Consider the following 18,806-nt stretch of genomic DNA (forward strand, 5'->3'; position numbering starts at 1 on the left):
TTTTTTCCTTCTCGTACATACTTTTATTCCATTTTTTTTTTTTCTCTGAGAGCCGCGCCAGGGCAAATAGTGGGGGCATAAAAATATACGAGGTGAGGCAATATTATCCAGTGAAATTCAGTGTTTGTGTTGATTTAGAAAAAAAAACAAAAAAAAAGTTTCACATTTAAATTGTGTTTTATTGTTAATTTATATTGTTTATTTATTAATTTTTTTTTTGTTCAAAACATTAATAATAATTCATTTGACAATTTTGCTATTTCTGTTTTTTTTTTTTCTTGTTATTTTTTTTTAAACGGAAACGACGACCTGGGGGTCACGGGGGCCATCTCCAAAGCCACCATATTTATATTGACAATTATTCAAGTAATTATTTATATTTATATAAATATATAATTATTAACACTAAGCTTTATTTATATTTTTATAAAATAATTATTATATGATTGTTGGTTACTTTGAGTCTCGCAGTTGTTACTTTTCTCTGATGAGAAAAAAATGCATCAGGACAATGCTCTAACCCCTCATTTACAACAAAAAAAAAAACTCAACAATATAACTTTATTGTTAATCAATTATTAAAAGTAGTATTAACAATTGTTTTTATTGTTTTTTTTTTAGAATTTCATTTGTTACTTTAAACATGACGTGGACATCTACAGGTTAAATTTGGTAAATAATTTGCTAAGAAACTTGTTTATTGGTAAGAATAAAAATTCTAATAACAATAATAATTAATAATGTCAATTGAAATTTATAATTATTTATATATATTCGTGTATTACAGATGTAATCTATGTGTACTAGACGAAAACAATTGATAATAAACAGGACAGTTATTCCTTATTATATGTTAAAAGTTTGATAAATTAAAAATGTGTGATCAGACAGAAATAAGTTATTTAGATGGTGATATTGTCTGGGTTAAACTTGGTTCAGCATGGTGGCCTGGACAAGTAACTGGTTTAGATAATTTACCAGATGTTTTACAAGCACAATATAAAAAAAAACCACACATTGCTGCTGTTAAATTTTTTCAAGAAGATTCATAGTAAGTTTATTAATTTTATTTAAATTATTACTTAATAATTATATATAATATTAATTTTTTATTATTATTAATTTACAGTGAATTGGTTAGAAATATACAGCAAATTTATAAATACAATTGTCGACAAAAAGATGATTTTATAAAAAAAGGATTAGATAAATATCGTTCAAGAAGTAAAGATGGTACAAATTATATGGATAAATTTCCTGGTGATGTTGAAACAGCTGAAAAATTAACTGATGGTGATCCAGATATATTATCATCATCAAAATTTTGTGAACAAAAAAAGCCAGATATATCATCATTATTTGGTGAAAAAAAATTACCAAAACGTAAAAAAGATAAAGATGATACAATAAATAATAGAAAATCATTAATTGGTAGTAATGATACACGTAAAATAACACATCCACGTTTTATTGGACGTAAAAGTGATCATGAAATTCGTATAAGACAACAAAATACTAAAAATTTTAATCCATCAACACCAACTTTAAATGATTCATCATCTGCAATAACACCAACAGCAACACCAACAAGAACAACACCATCAACACCAAGTATATATACATGTCCACATTGTGATTATACATCAACACGTCTTAATGTTATTATTTGTCATAATAAATCACATCGTAATAATGTTACAAGACCAAGTATAACACCAGTACGTCGTCCAATTCCACAAAAAAGTCGTACAGTTAGTGCTAGTATTGGTGCTGTTAATGATGGTGAAATACAAAAACGTAAATATACACGTAAAAATAAAAGTTTATCAGTTAAATTAAAGGATGATAAAATTATTGATACACCAAAACGTAAATATAATAAAGGTATTGAAAAACCACCTAAAAAAAAGAAAAATGATCCGGAAATTAAAGAAGAACATATACGTGAATCATTATTGGCTGATTGGGAAGATGGATCTGAAGATGGTGATATGGATATTGATCTTGATAATTCAGCATCTGAAGATTTTCCAAGTTCACCATCTAAAAATATTAATAAAGAAAAAATTAATAATGATAAAGATATTGACGATGTTGATAAATCATTATCACCAATTAAAAATTCAACAAATCTTATTGATACAGATGTTGAAGTTGAAAAACAACAACAACCACCACAACAACAACAACGTTCTCCGTTATTAAAGAAATTTAAAAAGTTGGATGATTCAAAAACAAATTTATCATCTAGTGATGATAAAAATGATCAAAAATCAAAATTATCATGTTTTGATTTTGATGAAGATGAAGAACCACAACCAGCATTACCACCAGCAAGAAAAATAACACGTGTATTTGGTGAAAAAAATAAATCACGTAAAAAAGAACTTATTAAAGAATTTACAAGAACATCACAAGCATTTGCTAATGAAAAAGTTGATGAAGAAGAACAAGGAGATTTATCACAAAAACAATCAAAAGAAGAAATTAAAAAATCAGATAATGATGATAAAATTAAAGATATTGTTGATGATGATAATGATGACGATGATTTTAATGATAAAATTAATCGTGAAATAAATGAGACAACAGAATTAGTTGCTAAAATTGCTGAAACAACAACTGATTTAATACCATCAAAATCTGAAATAATTGAAACTATTGAAACAATTGAAATTTTAAAAGTTAATGAAGATCAAGAAGATATTGAAGAAGAAAAAGAAGTAATTGAACAAAATGATGAAAAATTGGATAAAGTTCAAGAAGAAAATAAAAATGATACAAATAAAATTGATGAAAAGTTTGAAGATGATAAAATTCATGATGATGGTGATGATATGATGGAAGATGTCAAAGAAAAAAATGATGTTGAAGATATTGAAGAAACAAAAAATGACATTGAAATGAAAAAAGTTGAAGAAAAAGAAGAACAAGTTGATCAAATGGTTGAAGAAAAAGAAAAACAAGTTGATAAAATAGATGAAGAAAAAGAAGAGCTAGATGACAAAATGAACGAAGAAAAAATGGAACAGGATGATAAAATTGATGAAGTAATGCAAGAACAAGTTGATAAAATAGATGAAGAAAAAGAAGAGCTAGTTGATAAAATGAATGAAGAAAAAGAAGAACCAGTTGATAAAATAAATGAAGAAAAAGAAGAGCTAGATGATAAAATCAATGAAGAAAAAATAGAACAGGATTATAAAATTGATGAAGTAATGCAAGAAGATATAGTAGAAAAAAATGAAAAAATTGATAAACCAGTTATTGATGCTGATCAAGTTTTGGAAATGAATAATGAAAATAAAAATACAGATGTTGAATTAACAAAAGAAAAAGAAAACCAAGATATCGAAGCAGATAAAGAAGAAAAAACTCAAGATATTGAATTTGACAAAGAAGAAATTGATAAAATTGATCAAGAAGAAAAAATTCAAGAAATTGAAACAACAGATCAAGAAAAAAGTGAACAAATTGAAGATGATTTAGAAAATAATAAATTAAATTTAACTGAATCTGCTATTGTTTCAGAATCAGAAATAAATAAAGTTCAAGAAATTTCAGATTTAAAAATTAATGAAACTGATGAAATGCTACAATCAGATAGTGAAAAAGAAATTATAAATTCACCAAATGAATTAATTGAATCTGCACAAATAATTATTGAACCTGAAACAATAAAAGAGATCAATGACGAAAAAATGGAAGATATTGAAGCAAAAATTGAAGATATAGAAGAAAAAGTTGAACAAGTTGACCAATCAATTGAAAAAATTGATGAAGAAATGAAAACAGACGATGAAAAAATTGATACTATTGAAGAAAGTCGTATAACAATTGAAGCTGAAGAAGAAATGTTATCAATATCAGAATTAACAGCAGCAACAACATCAGGAACTTCAAGTAATATTGATAAAACTTTTTCACAAGTTAATAAAATAAATACTCCAACAAAAATTGAATTTATTGATAATAAAACAATAACACCAGATGTTCCGGAAAAAAGACGTCGTGGTAGACCTAGAAAAACACCAATTCCAAGTTATATGAGTGGTAATGGTGATTCATTAATAAAAATTGACGAACCAAAAACACCTGGTACACCAGATAGTCAAGATTTTGATCGTAAAACATCTGAATCTGATGGTGAAAAATCCAATGCTGGAAGAAGAAGAAAACCAAGTAAAAAATATTTAGAATCTGATATGTATTGTCCAAGTCCTGGTAGTAGAACACCAAGAACAGATGACAGTCAATCAGAAGCTGAAGATAAATCATTGACAATTAAAAAACGTGGTAAAAGAGGTAGAAAACCATCTAAAAAATCAATAGCTAAAAGTATTGAAGAATATGAATTTTCAGATCAAACACTTGATAGTGCTGAAGAATCAATGATTGGTGAACCAATTAAAATTCAAGATATTAATAAAAAAACAGATACATTATCACCAGTTGATTTAACTGATTTATTAGTTAATTCAGATATTGAAATACGTGATAATAAATCACATGACGATAATAATGATGATGATGATAATAAAATTGATAAACTACCACCTAAAAAATCACAAATTAAAAAATTTGAATCATCACAATATGAATTTTTTGGTTCTGATGATAAAGAAGAATCAACAAAAATTATTGAAACAATAACAACAGCAACAACAACAACACACACTGATATTTTATCTGACAATAATGTCAATGAAATTTTAGTTGAAAGTAAAATTGAAGCTCCACAAAAAGAAGAACATTCAATGGAAATTCAAATGGAAACAAATGAAATTTCTGATGTAAATGAAACAGTTATTGAAGAAACTATTGAAAATATTATTGTTGAAAATGATAAAAAAATGATAACTGAAGAAAAAGAAGAAGTTGTCAATGTTGTTGAGCCAATAAAATCATTAATTGAAAATGTAGAAGTTAGTGAAGACAATAAATCAATGATTGTTGATACTAATATGTCAATTGATGAAGAAAAAGAAAAAATAGCTGATGAAGTTGTTGTTCAAGATAATGTTGTTATTGTTGAAGAACATGTGGAGACTATTGAAGAAGTTGTAACATTACCTGAAGTTACAACAGAAACTGTTGTTGAAGAAAAAATTGAAGAGGTTGCTTTATCAAATGAAGAAGTAATTGAAGAAGTTTCTGTTGTTGAAGAAAAAATTGAAGAAATTTCTTTATCAAATGAAGAAGTAATTGAAACAACTGAAGTTGTTGAAAAAATTGAAGAAACAACAGAAATAGTTGAACAAAAATTACAAGAAAATGAAGAAATACCAGTTCAAGTTGAAAATGTTGAACAAATAGTGGAAAATATTGAAAAAATACCGGAAAATATTGAACCAATAGTAGAAAAAGTTGAAGAAATGGCAGTTAGAATTGAAGAAATACCCGTTAAAGTTGAAGAAAAAATGGTACAATTATTGGAACAAGTTGAAGCAATGGATAATCAAACAGAAGAAATTGTAACAACAATGCCAGATAATGAAACAACTGAAACAATTACAACTGAAATTATTGAAACTACAGAAATACCATTACCAATAATTCAAGAGACTCCAAAAATACAAGAAATAATTGTATCGTCACCTAAAAAAGTTGAACCAATTGTTAATAAAATTACAACAATCAACCAAAATATAATTGAAACACCACAACAAAAATCACAAGAGCTAATAATGCCAGTTAAAAAACGTGAAAAACCAAGAATCATTGAAAATGTTACTCTAAAACAACCAATGCAAATATTAAAAACAAAATTATTAGAAAAACCAAGATCACAAAAACACAAACTAGATATTGATATGTTAAAAAGAAATAAATCAACACCACCAACAAAAATCATGAGAATTGATCCACAATTAATAAAAACAAAAACAAGTGGAAAAATTGGAACAGGACAACTTACAATATCAAAAAAATTAGAAGTTTTAAAAGCTGATGAAGCTAAAAATGAAGCTATTAATGAAGAAGTACTTGGTAATACATCAGGAGTTATAAGTTTAGCTACAAGTGGATCACAAGGTTTTCAAAATATGGAATTAGATATTGATTCAATACCATTCATATTTCAAGAAGATTTAAATCCAGATAGTATTAAACAATTACCAGATATGACATCAACAATAATAACTCCAAGTCCAACAATTCAAACATCAATACAACAACCACAACAAACATCAGCATTAACATTTGTACAAACAACACAGCCAACTGTTACTCAACAAATTCAATTAGCACAAAAAACACCAGATAATAGTGGTGAATTATCGCCATCTAAAAAGAAAAATTTATCACCAGCAATATTAAAAAATAAACCAAAAGCTAAACCAACAATAACATCAGTTAAAACACTAATGCCAGGTAGTCTTAAACAATTAAAATTTGGTCAAAATGCACAAGGTAAAACAGTTCCATTGATAAACCAAAAAGGTGGTGTACCAAGTAAATATATTATTCTTCATACATCAAATGCACAACAAATGCCATCAAATAAAACTAGTACACCACAAAAAATTCCAATTCCACAAAATAAAACACCAAATCAAATTATTCAACAGGGTAATAAAGTTGTTATATTAACATCACCACAATCTGGTCAAACTAAAATGTTACCATTGTCAATGCAAAAAAATGTACAACAAAAAAAAATTATCAAAGGTAATCAAGTTTATACACAAATATCTAAAAATCAAATTTTACCAAAAACTGATACATCATCATCGTCGTCATCATCAACAGCATCATCATCGTCCTCATCTTCATCATCACCAACAACATCAAAAATAATAACTGGACAAAAAATTATAAGTACAGCTCAAGGTAATATTGTAACATCAAAAGTATTTACATCAGTTCCTGGAATGCAAAAAATATATGTACAAAGTGATGGAACTAGATTAATGGCTAAAGGTGGACAAGTTTATACAACAATTAGTACTGGTGGATTAACAAAAATGATAACTGGACAAAAAACATTGGTAACTAAACAAGGTACAATTGTTGGTACTGTTGCTGGTCAAAGTGGAAGTAAAACAATATTATCACCAGTGACACAAGGTAATAAACAAATAATAACACATAATTTACAATCATCAAAAGGTACAGTGTTAACACCAATAACTGGTCAACAAGTTAAAGCAATTGCAGCAAAAGCATTACCATCTAAAACACAAAAAATGCAATTTATACAACAACAACAGCAGCAGCAGCAACAACAACAAAAATCTCCAATAATATCTAAAACTCAAAAATTACCAATGACATCTGGTACAAATATGGCTGGAGTAAGAGTAGTAACAACAAATAGAAATATTAAAAATGCTGGACAACAAGTTATCATACAAAATAGTCCAGTACTTAATCAACAAAGTCCACTTACCAAAGCAACAGCTGTAGGTAAAAAAATAATTCGTCAAAATATCGTTAATCAAAGTGGTAAATCACCACAATTATTATCATCATCATCACCATCTGGTACAAGTTTACAAATGACAAAAACAAAATTATTATCTTCTCCTGCAACAACAATACAAAAATCAGCAAATACACCGAAAGGACGACCATTAAAATCATTACAAAATAAAGTTTTCATACAAAAAATTCAAGATCCATCATCATCACCATCAACAAAACCAAATGTTTCATCAACAATAACTAAAGTAACTGGTAGTCCAAAAATGACAAATTTAAAAACAACACCAGTCGTTAAAAATATACAAAAATCATTGATTTCATCAAAACAGCAACAGCCACAACAACAACAACAACAACAACTTAGAAATATTTCAGCACCAATGGCATCATCATCAAGTCATCTACATACAATACAATCATCTCCTCCACCACTTCAAGAAATTAAAAAGTCTGATATTGAAGAAACAATTAAAGTAGTTACTACTGCTTCTCCAATAGCTACAACATTATCATCTCAACCACCACCATTAGTATCAGCAGTAACAGCAACAACAGCATTAGCAATTACAACAACAGTAGCAACAACGACAACAACAGTATCAGCAGTAGTAGCAGCAGAAGCAGCAATGACAACAACAGTAGCAACAACAGCAGCTATTGAAACAAATGAAGTCATTGTTAAACAAAATACTGAAGTTGGTGTACAATCACAAACTGAAGTATCAACTGAAAGTAATGAAACATCAGATGAACAAAAAGTTGCAACTTCACAAATAATAATGTTTCCAGCACCAAGTGTAGATGGTAGTCCATCATTTAGTCTATATGTTGTTGATGAAAATGGAATTGCAAATCCAATGGATAGCACTGCAATAATGGCATTAGATGGACTATCAATTGATCCAAATTCATCAAACTTCGTAATACAATTTGATGATGAAGCACAAATACAAGCACTTGATGCATCACAAACTATACAACAACAAGAACAACAACCATCAGCAACACAAATTGTATCAACAAATTCAAATCAAGATATATTAGCAGCAGCATTAGCAAATAGTGATTTTCAAGGTGAAATAAGTATGCCTGAAACTTCAAGTACATCAGTTTTATCAACAGATATTAATCAAACAAATTTAATTAGTCAAACAATATTACAATCAACTTTAGTACCACCACCAGCTGAAAAATTATCATCAAATGTACATGAAACATCATTAACATGGGATAGACCAATAATGACACCACTTGAACTACCAACCTTAACACAAAATACAACGACAAATTTATCATCATCAGTACCATTTAATATAAATTATATGACTGATGTTGATAATACAACATTACCTGGTAATTCAATGCCTGATATTGGTGAAACTGTTGATTCACATAAAACTAATGATGATGAAGATGTTTACACAAAATCAACAGCAGCATTAACAACAGCAACAACTCAATATTTAGATTTATCAAATTTAGAAACAAATGAAACAATAGTAACAACAGTATCAACAAGTATACCATCAACATCTTCAATATCATATTCAGTATCAATACCAGATAATATTACAAGTGGTGTACAAACAACTCCATCAATGCCAATAATTGATGATATATTTTCTGATAATATTGAATTTAATAAAAAAACAATTGATAATAAATTTTCATCTAAAAATAAAAATAATAATAAAACAAATAAAAATAATAAAAATAAAAAACTTGATAAAAATAATAAACAAGTTACAACAGATGTACCAATTGATAATAATGTATTATTATTAAAAAATAATGATGATAAATTAATAAATCAACAACCAGAAACAAGCCAAAAAATATTAGATATGCCAATTGTTGGTGATACACCAATTATTGATAATAAAATTGAAGATAAAAATAATGATGATGACGATAATAAAAATTTATTAAATTCTGATGTTGTTGATTCTTGTATGACTGCTGTTGTTGATAATTCTTGTATTATAACAGAATCAAGTAATGATGTACAATCAACTGCAAAAATAATTGATAATAATAATCAAGATAATGATGTAAAAAATGATGTATTAACAACAACAAATAATCAAGAAGAAGCTGAAACATCAGATAAAAAAGTAGTTATTTGTGATAATATTGAATCAATGGAAGTTGATGAAATTGTTTATAATGCTGTTGAAGAAATAAAACAAACAGCTGAATCATCAAATGTACAAGAAATTGAAGCAATGGAATGTACATTTAATGAGGATACAGTTGATGCTGAACAAAATCAAGAAATACCATCACAATCATTTGAACAATTTAAAATAATTGATAATAATGAATCACCATCACAATCTGTTGAAAAATCAACAGATTCACGTGAACCATCACAATCAGAAGCTGATGAATTAATGGAAATAAATAATGAACCACCAAGTCAATCATTTGAAAATTCAGCATTACATGAAGCATCACAAAGTTATCAAGAAAATTCAAATATAAATAGTAGATCAGATCAAATTGATGATCCAAGTTTTCCAACTCAAAGTTATGATGTTGGTAAAATTGATAATATTACTGAAAATATTGAAACAGATTGTGAATTAAGTCAAGAAGGTAATATACCATCACAATCAAATGATGTTGATATTGATGGTATTGGTACATCAACATTTACAAATCAAGGTAATGATGATGAAACAGCAAGTTCAAGTTATGTACCTGAAACACCAGAAGCACAAGAACGTGATCAAGATCAAGAATCAGCAATATCAACATCAAGCTATGAAATACCACCATCTGATGAAATTAATATTGCATCATCAAGTCTTATACCTGATACATCGGGTAATGAACATGCAAATATACATGATAATGGAGTACCAGAAATACCAACAAGTTCATATAATTTAAATCCAGATTCAAGCTCAACACATATTGATTCACAAGTGCCAAGTTCAAGTTTTGAAGATCAAATTGTTATTGAACAAAATGTATCAACAAGCTATGATATACCAATATCAATGCCAAGCATTGAAGATAATTCATCATCTGGTAATTTTGTTAGTGAATCTGGTGATCAAACAAATGAACCAACAAGTTATTATGCTAGAAATCCAGAGGTAAATAATATATAATACAGTTTTCTCTTTTGTTTATATTTATTTATAAATATTAATTTATATATTATTGTTATTATAGGATGTTACATCTGAAGCAAGTCAAAGTTATTTTGTACGTGATGCTCCAAGTCCAAGTTATAATGAACAAAATGTATCACCAAGTTATTATGATGCACCACAAGAAGCAAGTCAAAGTTTTTATTCAACACAAGAAATTGAAAGAACTGCTGAACAATCATCGTCTTCATCATCATCAAGAAATGTTGAAGCATCACAAAGTTTTTATCAAGATAATTCAGATGAATTAAGATTAACACAACAACAAGGTGAAGCAACACCAACTTATTATCCATTGGACAATGATAATGAACCAATTGAAAGGCACGATCTTGTTGAAAGCTCTGTATCAGCTACACGACCTACAGAAAGGTAATAAAAAACCTTTCTGTAACAAAAAAAAAAAAAGAAAATATATATTTAAACAATATTTAAAATATAATTTCTTTTTTTGATTTTTTTTCTTTTTGCAAATGCAAATAAAAGTTTTTAAAAAAAAAAAGAAAAACCTAACTTCTAAGTGTAAATATAGTAACAAAAAATAATAATAATAATAATTAATAAAAAAAAGAAACATAAGGTTTAATAAAAATCTAAAAAATTTGAGTTTTAAAATAAGAAAAAATAAAAACACATTACTTAGACAAAAACAATTAAGATATTATGTAAGATTTAGATTCTTATAATTTATAATGAAATAACAATTTAAAAAAAGAAAAACATTAATAAATATATATTGATTTAAAAAATGAATATTATTAAAAATAAAATTCCCAAATTTTTCAACACATACACATACACACACACACACACACATAAGTTAATTGAAGAATATTATATATATTTAAATTAAAAAATTAACAATGAAATTTAAAATATTCATTGTAAATTTGTTACATTATGTTTGTGGGTTTATATCGATGGTAAAAAAAAATTTTATTATTACTATTATTATCATTATTAATACTATAATTTGTCTTTTATTTTTTTGAAATTAAATATGAAATGTTTTTTTAAGACCACGATGAAACTCTGACAAAAAAAAATAATTATTGCAAAGAAAATTATTGCGATTAATTAAATTTATATAATAAAAAAAAAAAAAAAAAAAAAAACCAAGAGGCGCAATATTGAAATAATTTTTTTTGTTTATTTATTGTTTTTTTTTTCGAAAGCTTTGTCAGCTTAGAATATTAATTAAGTACCTTAATAAAACAGACAAAAAAAAAAAAAAAAGTTAAAAATACTATTATTAAGAAAGAAAAAAGTTTATTTGAAATAAATAAAAAATAAAAAATTATGTTTTGTCCTTTTTTTTTTTTATGCGATTGAAAAGTTTGTCGGAGTATTGACGAGTAAAAAATATATAACAATCGAAATAATTAATTTCGTTATAAATTGTAGTGTAAATATAACTTGTGATAAATCAAATGTGAATTTAAAATCATATGAAAAATTAAGATAAAAAAAAAAAATAATAATAGCAAATCATTATCGACAAACTTTTCATCAAAATTTAATAATTAAGTATCACCCTAATCATAATCAGGTATGTAAATATTATGTTAATCAATAATATTGAATAACAAAACAAGAAAAAAAAAATACAAAAATTAATAAGAGTACTAATGAAATAATAAATAACAATCAACGTACTCATAAATGCCTAAAATTGTTGTTAAAAAAAAAAAAACTTCATAATTTTTTCGTTTTGTGAACATAAATAAAAATAAATAAATAAAAAAAAAAAAAAACCCTTGTGCTACTTTAGTTGTTTAAGAAATTCATGTATGAATAGTAACTCGATATTTTGCAAGTAAAAAAAGAAAAATAAAAAAAAAAAACTAACAATTAATAAATTAAGCGTTTTTTAATCACAAAAAAATAAAAAAAACAAGCGTGGATACCCAAAAATATCTGAATTTTCATAAAACTATTAATAACAATGATAAACTGTAAAAACAAAAAAAAATAAAAATGCTATACTAATAAATATAATTATTTACGTAAATAACAAAAAAAATAATGATTAAATCCAATTCATCTTGTACTTTATATTATTTTTTATTCAATAATTGTTTGGTCATTATATAAAATATCTTTGATATCAAATCACAAAGAAAAAAGAAAAAAAAAAAATAATCAACAGTTTTGTTATAACAATATTATTTACATTTTTGAGTTATTTAAAAAAGTGATTATCTTATTTAACAACAAGGAACACAGTCTTTGAGTAAATATACATAAATATATTTATATTATAAAATATGTCAGACTAAAGAAAAAAAATTAAGTATTGAACAATTTAATTGATAATTATTTTCGCCAGTACTGAGCAAATTTGTGTAATTGTTCTACTAAAGCAGCCATAACAGCAGTAACTGATAAATCCAATTGATTTTGTACATAATGAACAGCTTCTTCATCACTTAAATCTAGTCTTAATTTATCTTGTACTTTTTTAACAGCTTTATCAGGTTCTAATGCAATATCAGGAACACTTGCATCGACCATTAGTGAAAATAAATTAAGCATTAAATTTGCATGACGACGAAGATGAAGAAATGCTGTATAACATTGTTTTCTAAATTCATGATAATGTTCAGAACCAACACCTCCCATTGCTTCAACCATTTCTTTGCTTAATTTCATTGGTGGTGGTAATGGTTTTGGGTCACGACCCAAAATATAACCAAAATCAATATGAAATAATTTACCTTTAAAACAAAAAAACAATTACAATTAGTTTATTATTAATTATTTGATAAATTTATTATTATATTTACCTGATGTTGTTAATAGTAAGTTATCTAAATGACGATCACCAACACCAAGTACATATGTTATTATACAATAACCAGCACAACTTCTAACATATGTATCCATAACTTCAGAAGCAACACCATATGGTCCAGTTTCAGATGGATGATGTTTTCTAAAAAAATTTAATATTGATCCTTCACTTGCTAATACCTCAGCAACTGTTGTTGATTCAATAAATTGTAAAAAACCATGTCTCGTACTTGTTGCTAAAACTCTAAATATATTTTAATTTTATTAAAAAATTAATTATCAATTATTAATTATTATTATTTTTATAAGAAGATAATTTACCTGTATGGTGTTAATTTTAAATCCAAATTTTCACGTCGTAATAGCTTATCCATCAGTGCAATTGTTTGAAGAATAAGTTGATCTTGACGTAAATCATCACCATGCTTAAATATTGCAATATATTCAGTATTTTCAGTCGTTAAAAATGTTAATTTTGATGGCATCAATGCAGATTTAAATAAAATTGCTCTAAAAAAAATGAAAAATCCAAGGTTAATTATTATAAATAATATAATAAAACAATGTGTAAACTTACTTTTCCGGTATAATTCCTTTAATTGAAATTTCTGGATCTAATGGAAATGGTATTGGTTCAAAATTTGAAAAATTAATTTTAAATGATGGATCAGGATCAGTTAATAATGCTTTTAATCTATCAATTTTTCTTTTACGATTACCACTTTCTCTAGCAACTGATTTAACAAGTGCAACAAGTTGATCAATAAATAACTTTTGTCGTGTTAAAAATGCACGTCTTTTTTGCCAAACAGTATTACCTTGTGATAATGTTGTTGTAAACATTTTCATAACAGTTAAATACATTTCACGTACACGTGTATCTTGTTTTGCAGCAATTGATGGATCTGGTTGATCTTCACATTCAATTGATAAATACCAATAAAAATAATTAGCAAGTGTTGAATTTTGTGATGCACGTGTTATTAAAAATGATGATAAATCTATTGGTGTTTTATCTTGACTTGTTGTTGTTGTTGTTGTTGATTGTATTATTTGATCTGAATCATTTGATGTACAAATACCATGACAAGATGTATCTAAATTTTTAAAATCTTTATCATTTTTTTCATTATTATTATCACGTAATAATTTTTGATTAGCTAATTTAATTGATTCAAAATCTTCATATTTAAGTGCTTGTACAAGTTGTAATAAATAAAGCATTAAATCATCATCATGTGCATGATTTAATCTACCAATAGCATATTTTCTAACACTTGGATGTGTAAATGCTGGTCCTAATAATTCTAATGCATCTTCTGGATCTGGTGGTGCCCATAAACTAAGCATTTCTAATGCTTGTCTTTCTTCACCAGGAACTTTCCAATTAACACATTTAACAAATTTTGTTAATGCTTTTTTTTGATTTGATAAATAAAATCTAAATTTCCATATTAAATCTTGTTCTTCAGTTGATAAACTTGTTGTTGGTGGATATGCTAATATTGTATTTAATGCATCACGTACAGTTGATGTTGGTTTAACTTCTCTTGTATTACCACCAGATCTTAAACTTCTTGCTAATTTATGATGTTTAACTTCAACTAAATTATCTTGTAATATTTCATAATCTGGTAATGTTACAACATCTGGTTGTGATCTATGTTGTACAACTTCATCACCATCTTTTTCATAATATACTATTGAATATAAAATACCATCCATTGATACTTCAGGAAATTCAACAGTTAAATAAAGATAATCAGATGTACGTTTTTCACGTTCATTTATTAATTCAATTTCACGAAATGTCAAACGATCAAGCCAATCAACACGTGACATTTGTCCATTACGACGTTTTTTAGCTAATTTTGCAAGACGTTGCATTTGTTCTTTATCAGTATCACGTGCTTTACCTGGTGTTGATGTTGGTGTATTGCCATCTGATTCAATACCAGGCCATACACGTAAATCAAGCATACCTTGACGAAATACACCATGTTTACCAAATAATGTTATTGTTGTACCACCAACAGCTATTTGACGGCCAGGACCAGCACAATCATATATTGTTATGCATAATTGAGCATCACGTGGAAGATCAGAATATGATATTGGAAATGTTACCCATTGATTCCAGCTAAAAGTATCAATATTTTCATTATTATTATATAGTAGAAATTAGTATTATTATATAGTCAAATCGAGAAACAAGAAGCTTTGTCAAATTCTTGGACATGGAGAAAGTAAGTTATTTATAATTAAAAAATTATAAAAGTATAGTAACATGTAAACATAATGATTCAATGACTATTATAAATGTTTAAGGGATTACCACCGCATATCTAGAGACCTCTTGCGTATGAACTTTAGAAACATAATATTTCTATGAGTGCGAACGAGATAAAAAAGAAGAGAAAATTTCATCAATGAGTATTTAGACAAAGACAAAAATTTATTTTTATTTATGGTAAAATAAAAGGTCTCAAAGCCCTATTAATTTTTATCAAAACTTTCTTATTAATCTATCTATCTGTAGTTTTGAAAAGCTATCTGCGTTTTCCATAAAATGGCTAACCAGGTTTCTAAAAACTAAAAATGACTTCCATAAGAACCTATGTATAACCTTCAAAAGTAGCCTATTTAGTAATTAATTATAATTAGCTACAAGAAAATTATCAAAAAATTTGAGCGTATGTATTATTATTTCATTAATCTGCTCAAAAAATTTCAAGGCTCTATCTGCGTTTTTGATTGGTGGTGGTAATCCCTTAAAAAAATTATCATGACAAGAGTATATATGAAAAAAATAAATAAATAAATATTGCATTTAATAATTTATTTATTTTTTTAAACTCACGATTATCGTACATGTTGGATAAATTGAAAATAAATAAATTTAAAAATAAATTAATTAATCATCGTATTGTAATGACTCAATGTTATTATTATTTCAAATTTAATTTTTTTAATATTCATCTTTAAAATATTCTATGAAATGTTTGCTTTTTTTTATTTTATTTTTTTGAATTTATTATTATATATTATTGTCATGATAATTATTAAACATTTTGGATATAATATGTGAATTAATTTAACTGTTTACTCGCAAGTGAAGATATTTTCAGGTATATTTTAAATGATTATTAATAGTTTAATTTTATAATAAAAAACACAAAACTCACTTCCATCGGTTGGAAAAAGGCTTGTAGGCTGTATGAACTGGTAATGCAAGTGGTCTACCACCACCCCATATTTGCAGTGATGCAGCAAGATCACCACGTCCATTACCAGCTCCATAAAGACCAGAATATTTTATCATAGGATCCAACAAAAGTTTATCATATTCTGGTTTTGTCTTTTCCTTCCAAGGTACCTCTGAAGCAGAAACAAAAAAATATATATTAAATTACATTTTAAATTATAATACTTTTATTTTTTATTTTCCTTATTGTTATTTAATAATTAATAAGAAATTATCTGGAAATTTAAATATATTTATAAGAGGATCAATGACTTCTTGTTATAACGTCATTCAAAATACCCATAATAATTTAATGACGTTTTAATTATCAAAACATATTTTTTTCATTTATTTATCAAGGTTCTAATAATTAGATCGAGGATAAGGACACAAAGCTGTACGTTGTTTGTAATATATATTTTTTTAATTTTAATTCACAAATGTTTTACTCATTAATTCTTTTTTTTTTTTATTTTGAAAATACTTAAAAAAAAAATTAACAAAGTATTTATCTTGTGTAAGCTGTGATTAGATTACTGGGTTGAATGATTTTTCATAAATTTTTCTCAATTATTCTTTTTATAATCTTTTTGATGATAAATAATTGTTTTTTTTTTTTCATATTTTTTGTATCGAATTCATTGAACAAAGATCAACCTTTAAACTTTTATTCACACACAATGATTTGATTATTCTTATCAAATTTACTCAATTTTTTTTTTTTAAATTAATTTTTATCTTAATATATTATTAAATTAATTTTTATTAAACAATATCTGATGACAATATATTTATTAATTCATTTAAAAATTAATTCAATTTATAAATTTCCTTTTACCTGTAAACAAAATGATTTTTTTAAATAAATAAATTATAATAAATCTGTCAAAAAAAAAAAAAAAATAACCAGTCCAAAGAAAGTTTCCTTTTTTTAAATCCAACTTTCTACATATGGATTATTATTGAGTAATTTAATTCAACAATAATAATTAATATTTTGTCAATTAAATTGTTGACATTGTCAAAACAAAAATACTCACATTTTAATCTGAATCCTAGTGTCAAGTGATGAACTGTATACATAAAAAAATTTATCACTGATGTCCTCCATCCTTACAATGTCAATTAATAATAAATAAACAAAAAATATATGTTTTTTTTTTTTCGTCCACAGTTGATTGTTTTATCACATTATTTTTACAACAACATTTGTGAGTGTCACAACTCACAAGTGAATCCGTGAATCACAATCTGTCACAGTCTGTCACTGGCATCAGAGTAAATTAAACATGATCCAACATGACAATCAGAGAAAGTCATCGTCATCACTGGTAATATTAGTATTTTTTTTATTATTATTGTATTGTTAAAAAAAAAAATTGCGATACAATAATAATGACAGTCTATGTGCAAATATTATTATTGTTATACCTATAATTTTTTTTTTCAGTCGGTATTATAGAAATTACAATGATTTTTAAATTTGGTCGGTTTTGAAGCGAACTGTTTTGATTAAATTTTGAAACTCTTTTTTTTTTTTAAATTTCTATGTCTCTCCACATATATGAAAATGCCATTGCACCAAATCATTTAACTTCTGTGTAAATAATTCTTTTATAAAATAAAAACAATTGATAGTGCGGAGTCAGATCATCGTCACATATTTTATTCAATAATGAATCACGAAAGTTGTCAATAGAAGCAGGTTTATTTCTATTTCTTATTTGAAAAAATCTTCTGCTTATATCAAATAAAATAAATAAAATTGATTGTGGATAATCATGATCAAGCGATATCATTTGATCAGTTTTACTTTTTGAAATTCACTGTCAAAATTATTGATACAATTACTATCAATTCCAAATGCAGTTGAAACAATAACATCAGTTGTAACTCTGTAATAATTTTTAACTATTAATTCCTTTACATATAAATTTAATAATAAAAATTACCTTGCAGACAATTCTTACATTCCAACTGTTCCTCGATTTTTAGCGATACTTTCAAGATGTGCTGACATTTTTTCTGCACAATTATAAATTGTACAAATCATTTGTCTGATCATCTTGGCAGATGTAAAAGTAGGTGTAGTGTTAATTTAGCACATATCTTGCAATCAATAAATTACTTGCATCACTTTCTGGTGTATGGCCACATCAACCGATTGTAACAAAAAATATTGT

General features: G+C 26.0%; 2 protein-coding genes across 2 annotated transcripts; one reads left to right on the top strand and one right to left on the bottom strand.

The window, feature by feature from the left end:
* Position 1: 1 nt before the first annotated feature.
* LOC122850458 lies at positions 2-11,018 on the top strand. The gene is made up of 5 exons (XM_044149606.1): positions 2-366; positions 622-703; positions 788-1,051; positions 1,130-10,529; positions 10,609-11,018. The coding sequence occupies exons 3-5, from the start codon at positions 876-878 to the stop codon at positions 10,960-10,962; spliced, it is 9,930 nt and encodes a 3,309-aa protein (XP_044005541.1). The 5' UTR covers positions 2-366; positions 622-703; positions 788-875; the 3' UTR covers positions 10,963-11,018.
* A 1,670-nt stretch (positions 11,019-12,688) lies between these two features.
* LOC122850469 (phosphatidylinositol 3-kinase catalytic subunit type 3-like) lies at positions 12,689-17,746 on the bottom strand. Its single transcript, XM_044149612.1, is given in 7 exon segments — positions 12,689-13,303; positions 13,373-13,623; positions 13,701-13,889; positions 13,957-15,519; positions 16,565-16,741; positions 16,743-16,757; positions 17,664-17,746. Coding segments are annotated over 7 exon segments (2,667 nt in total). The 5' UTR covers positions 17,735-17,746; the 3' UTR covers positions 12,689-12,902.
* Positions 17,747-18,806: the final 1,060 nt, after the last annotated feature.

Source organism: Aphidius gifuensis, linkage group LG1 (assembly GCF_014905175.1).
Source record: "Aphidius gifuensis isolate YNYX2018 linkage group LG1, ASM1490517v1, whole genome shotgun sequence".
NCBI classification, from domain to species: domain Eukaryota; kingdom Metazoa; phylum Arthropoda; class Insecta; order Hymenoptera; family Braconidae; genus Aphidius; species Aphidius gifuensis.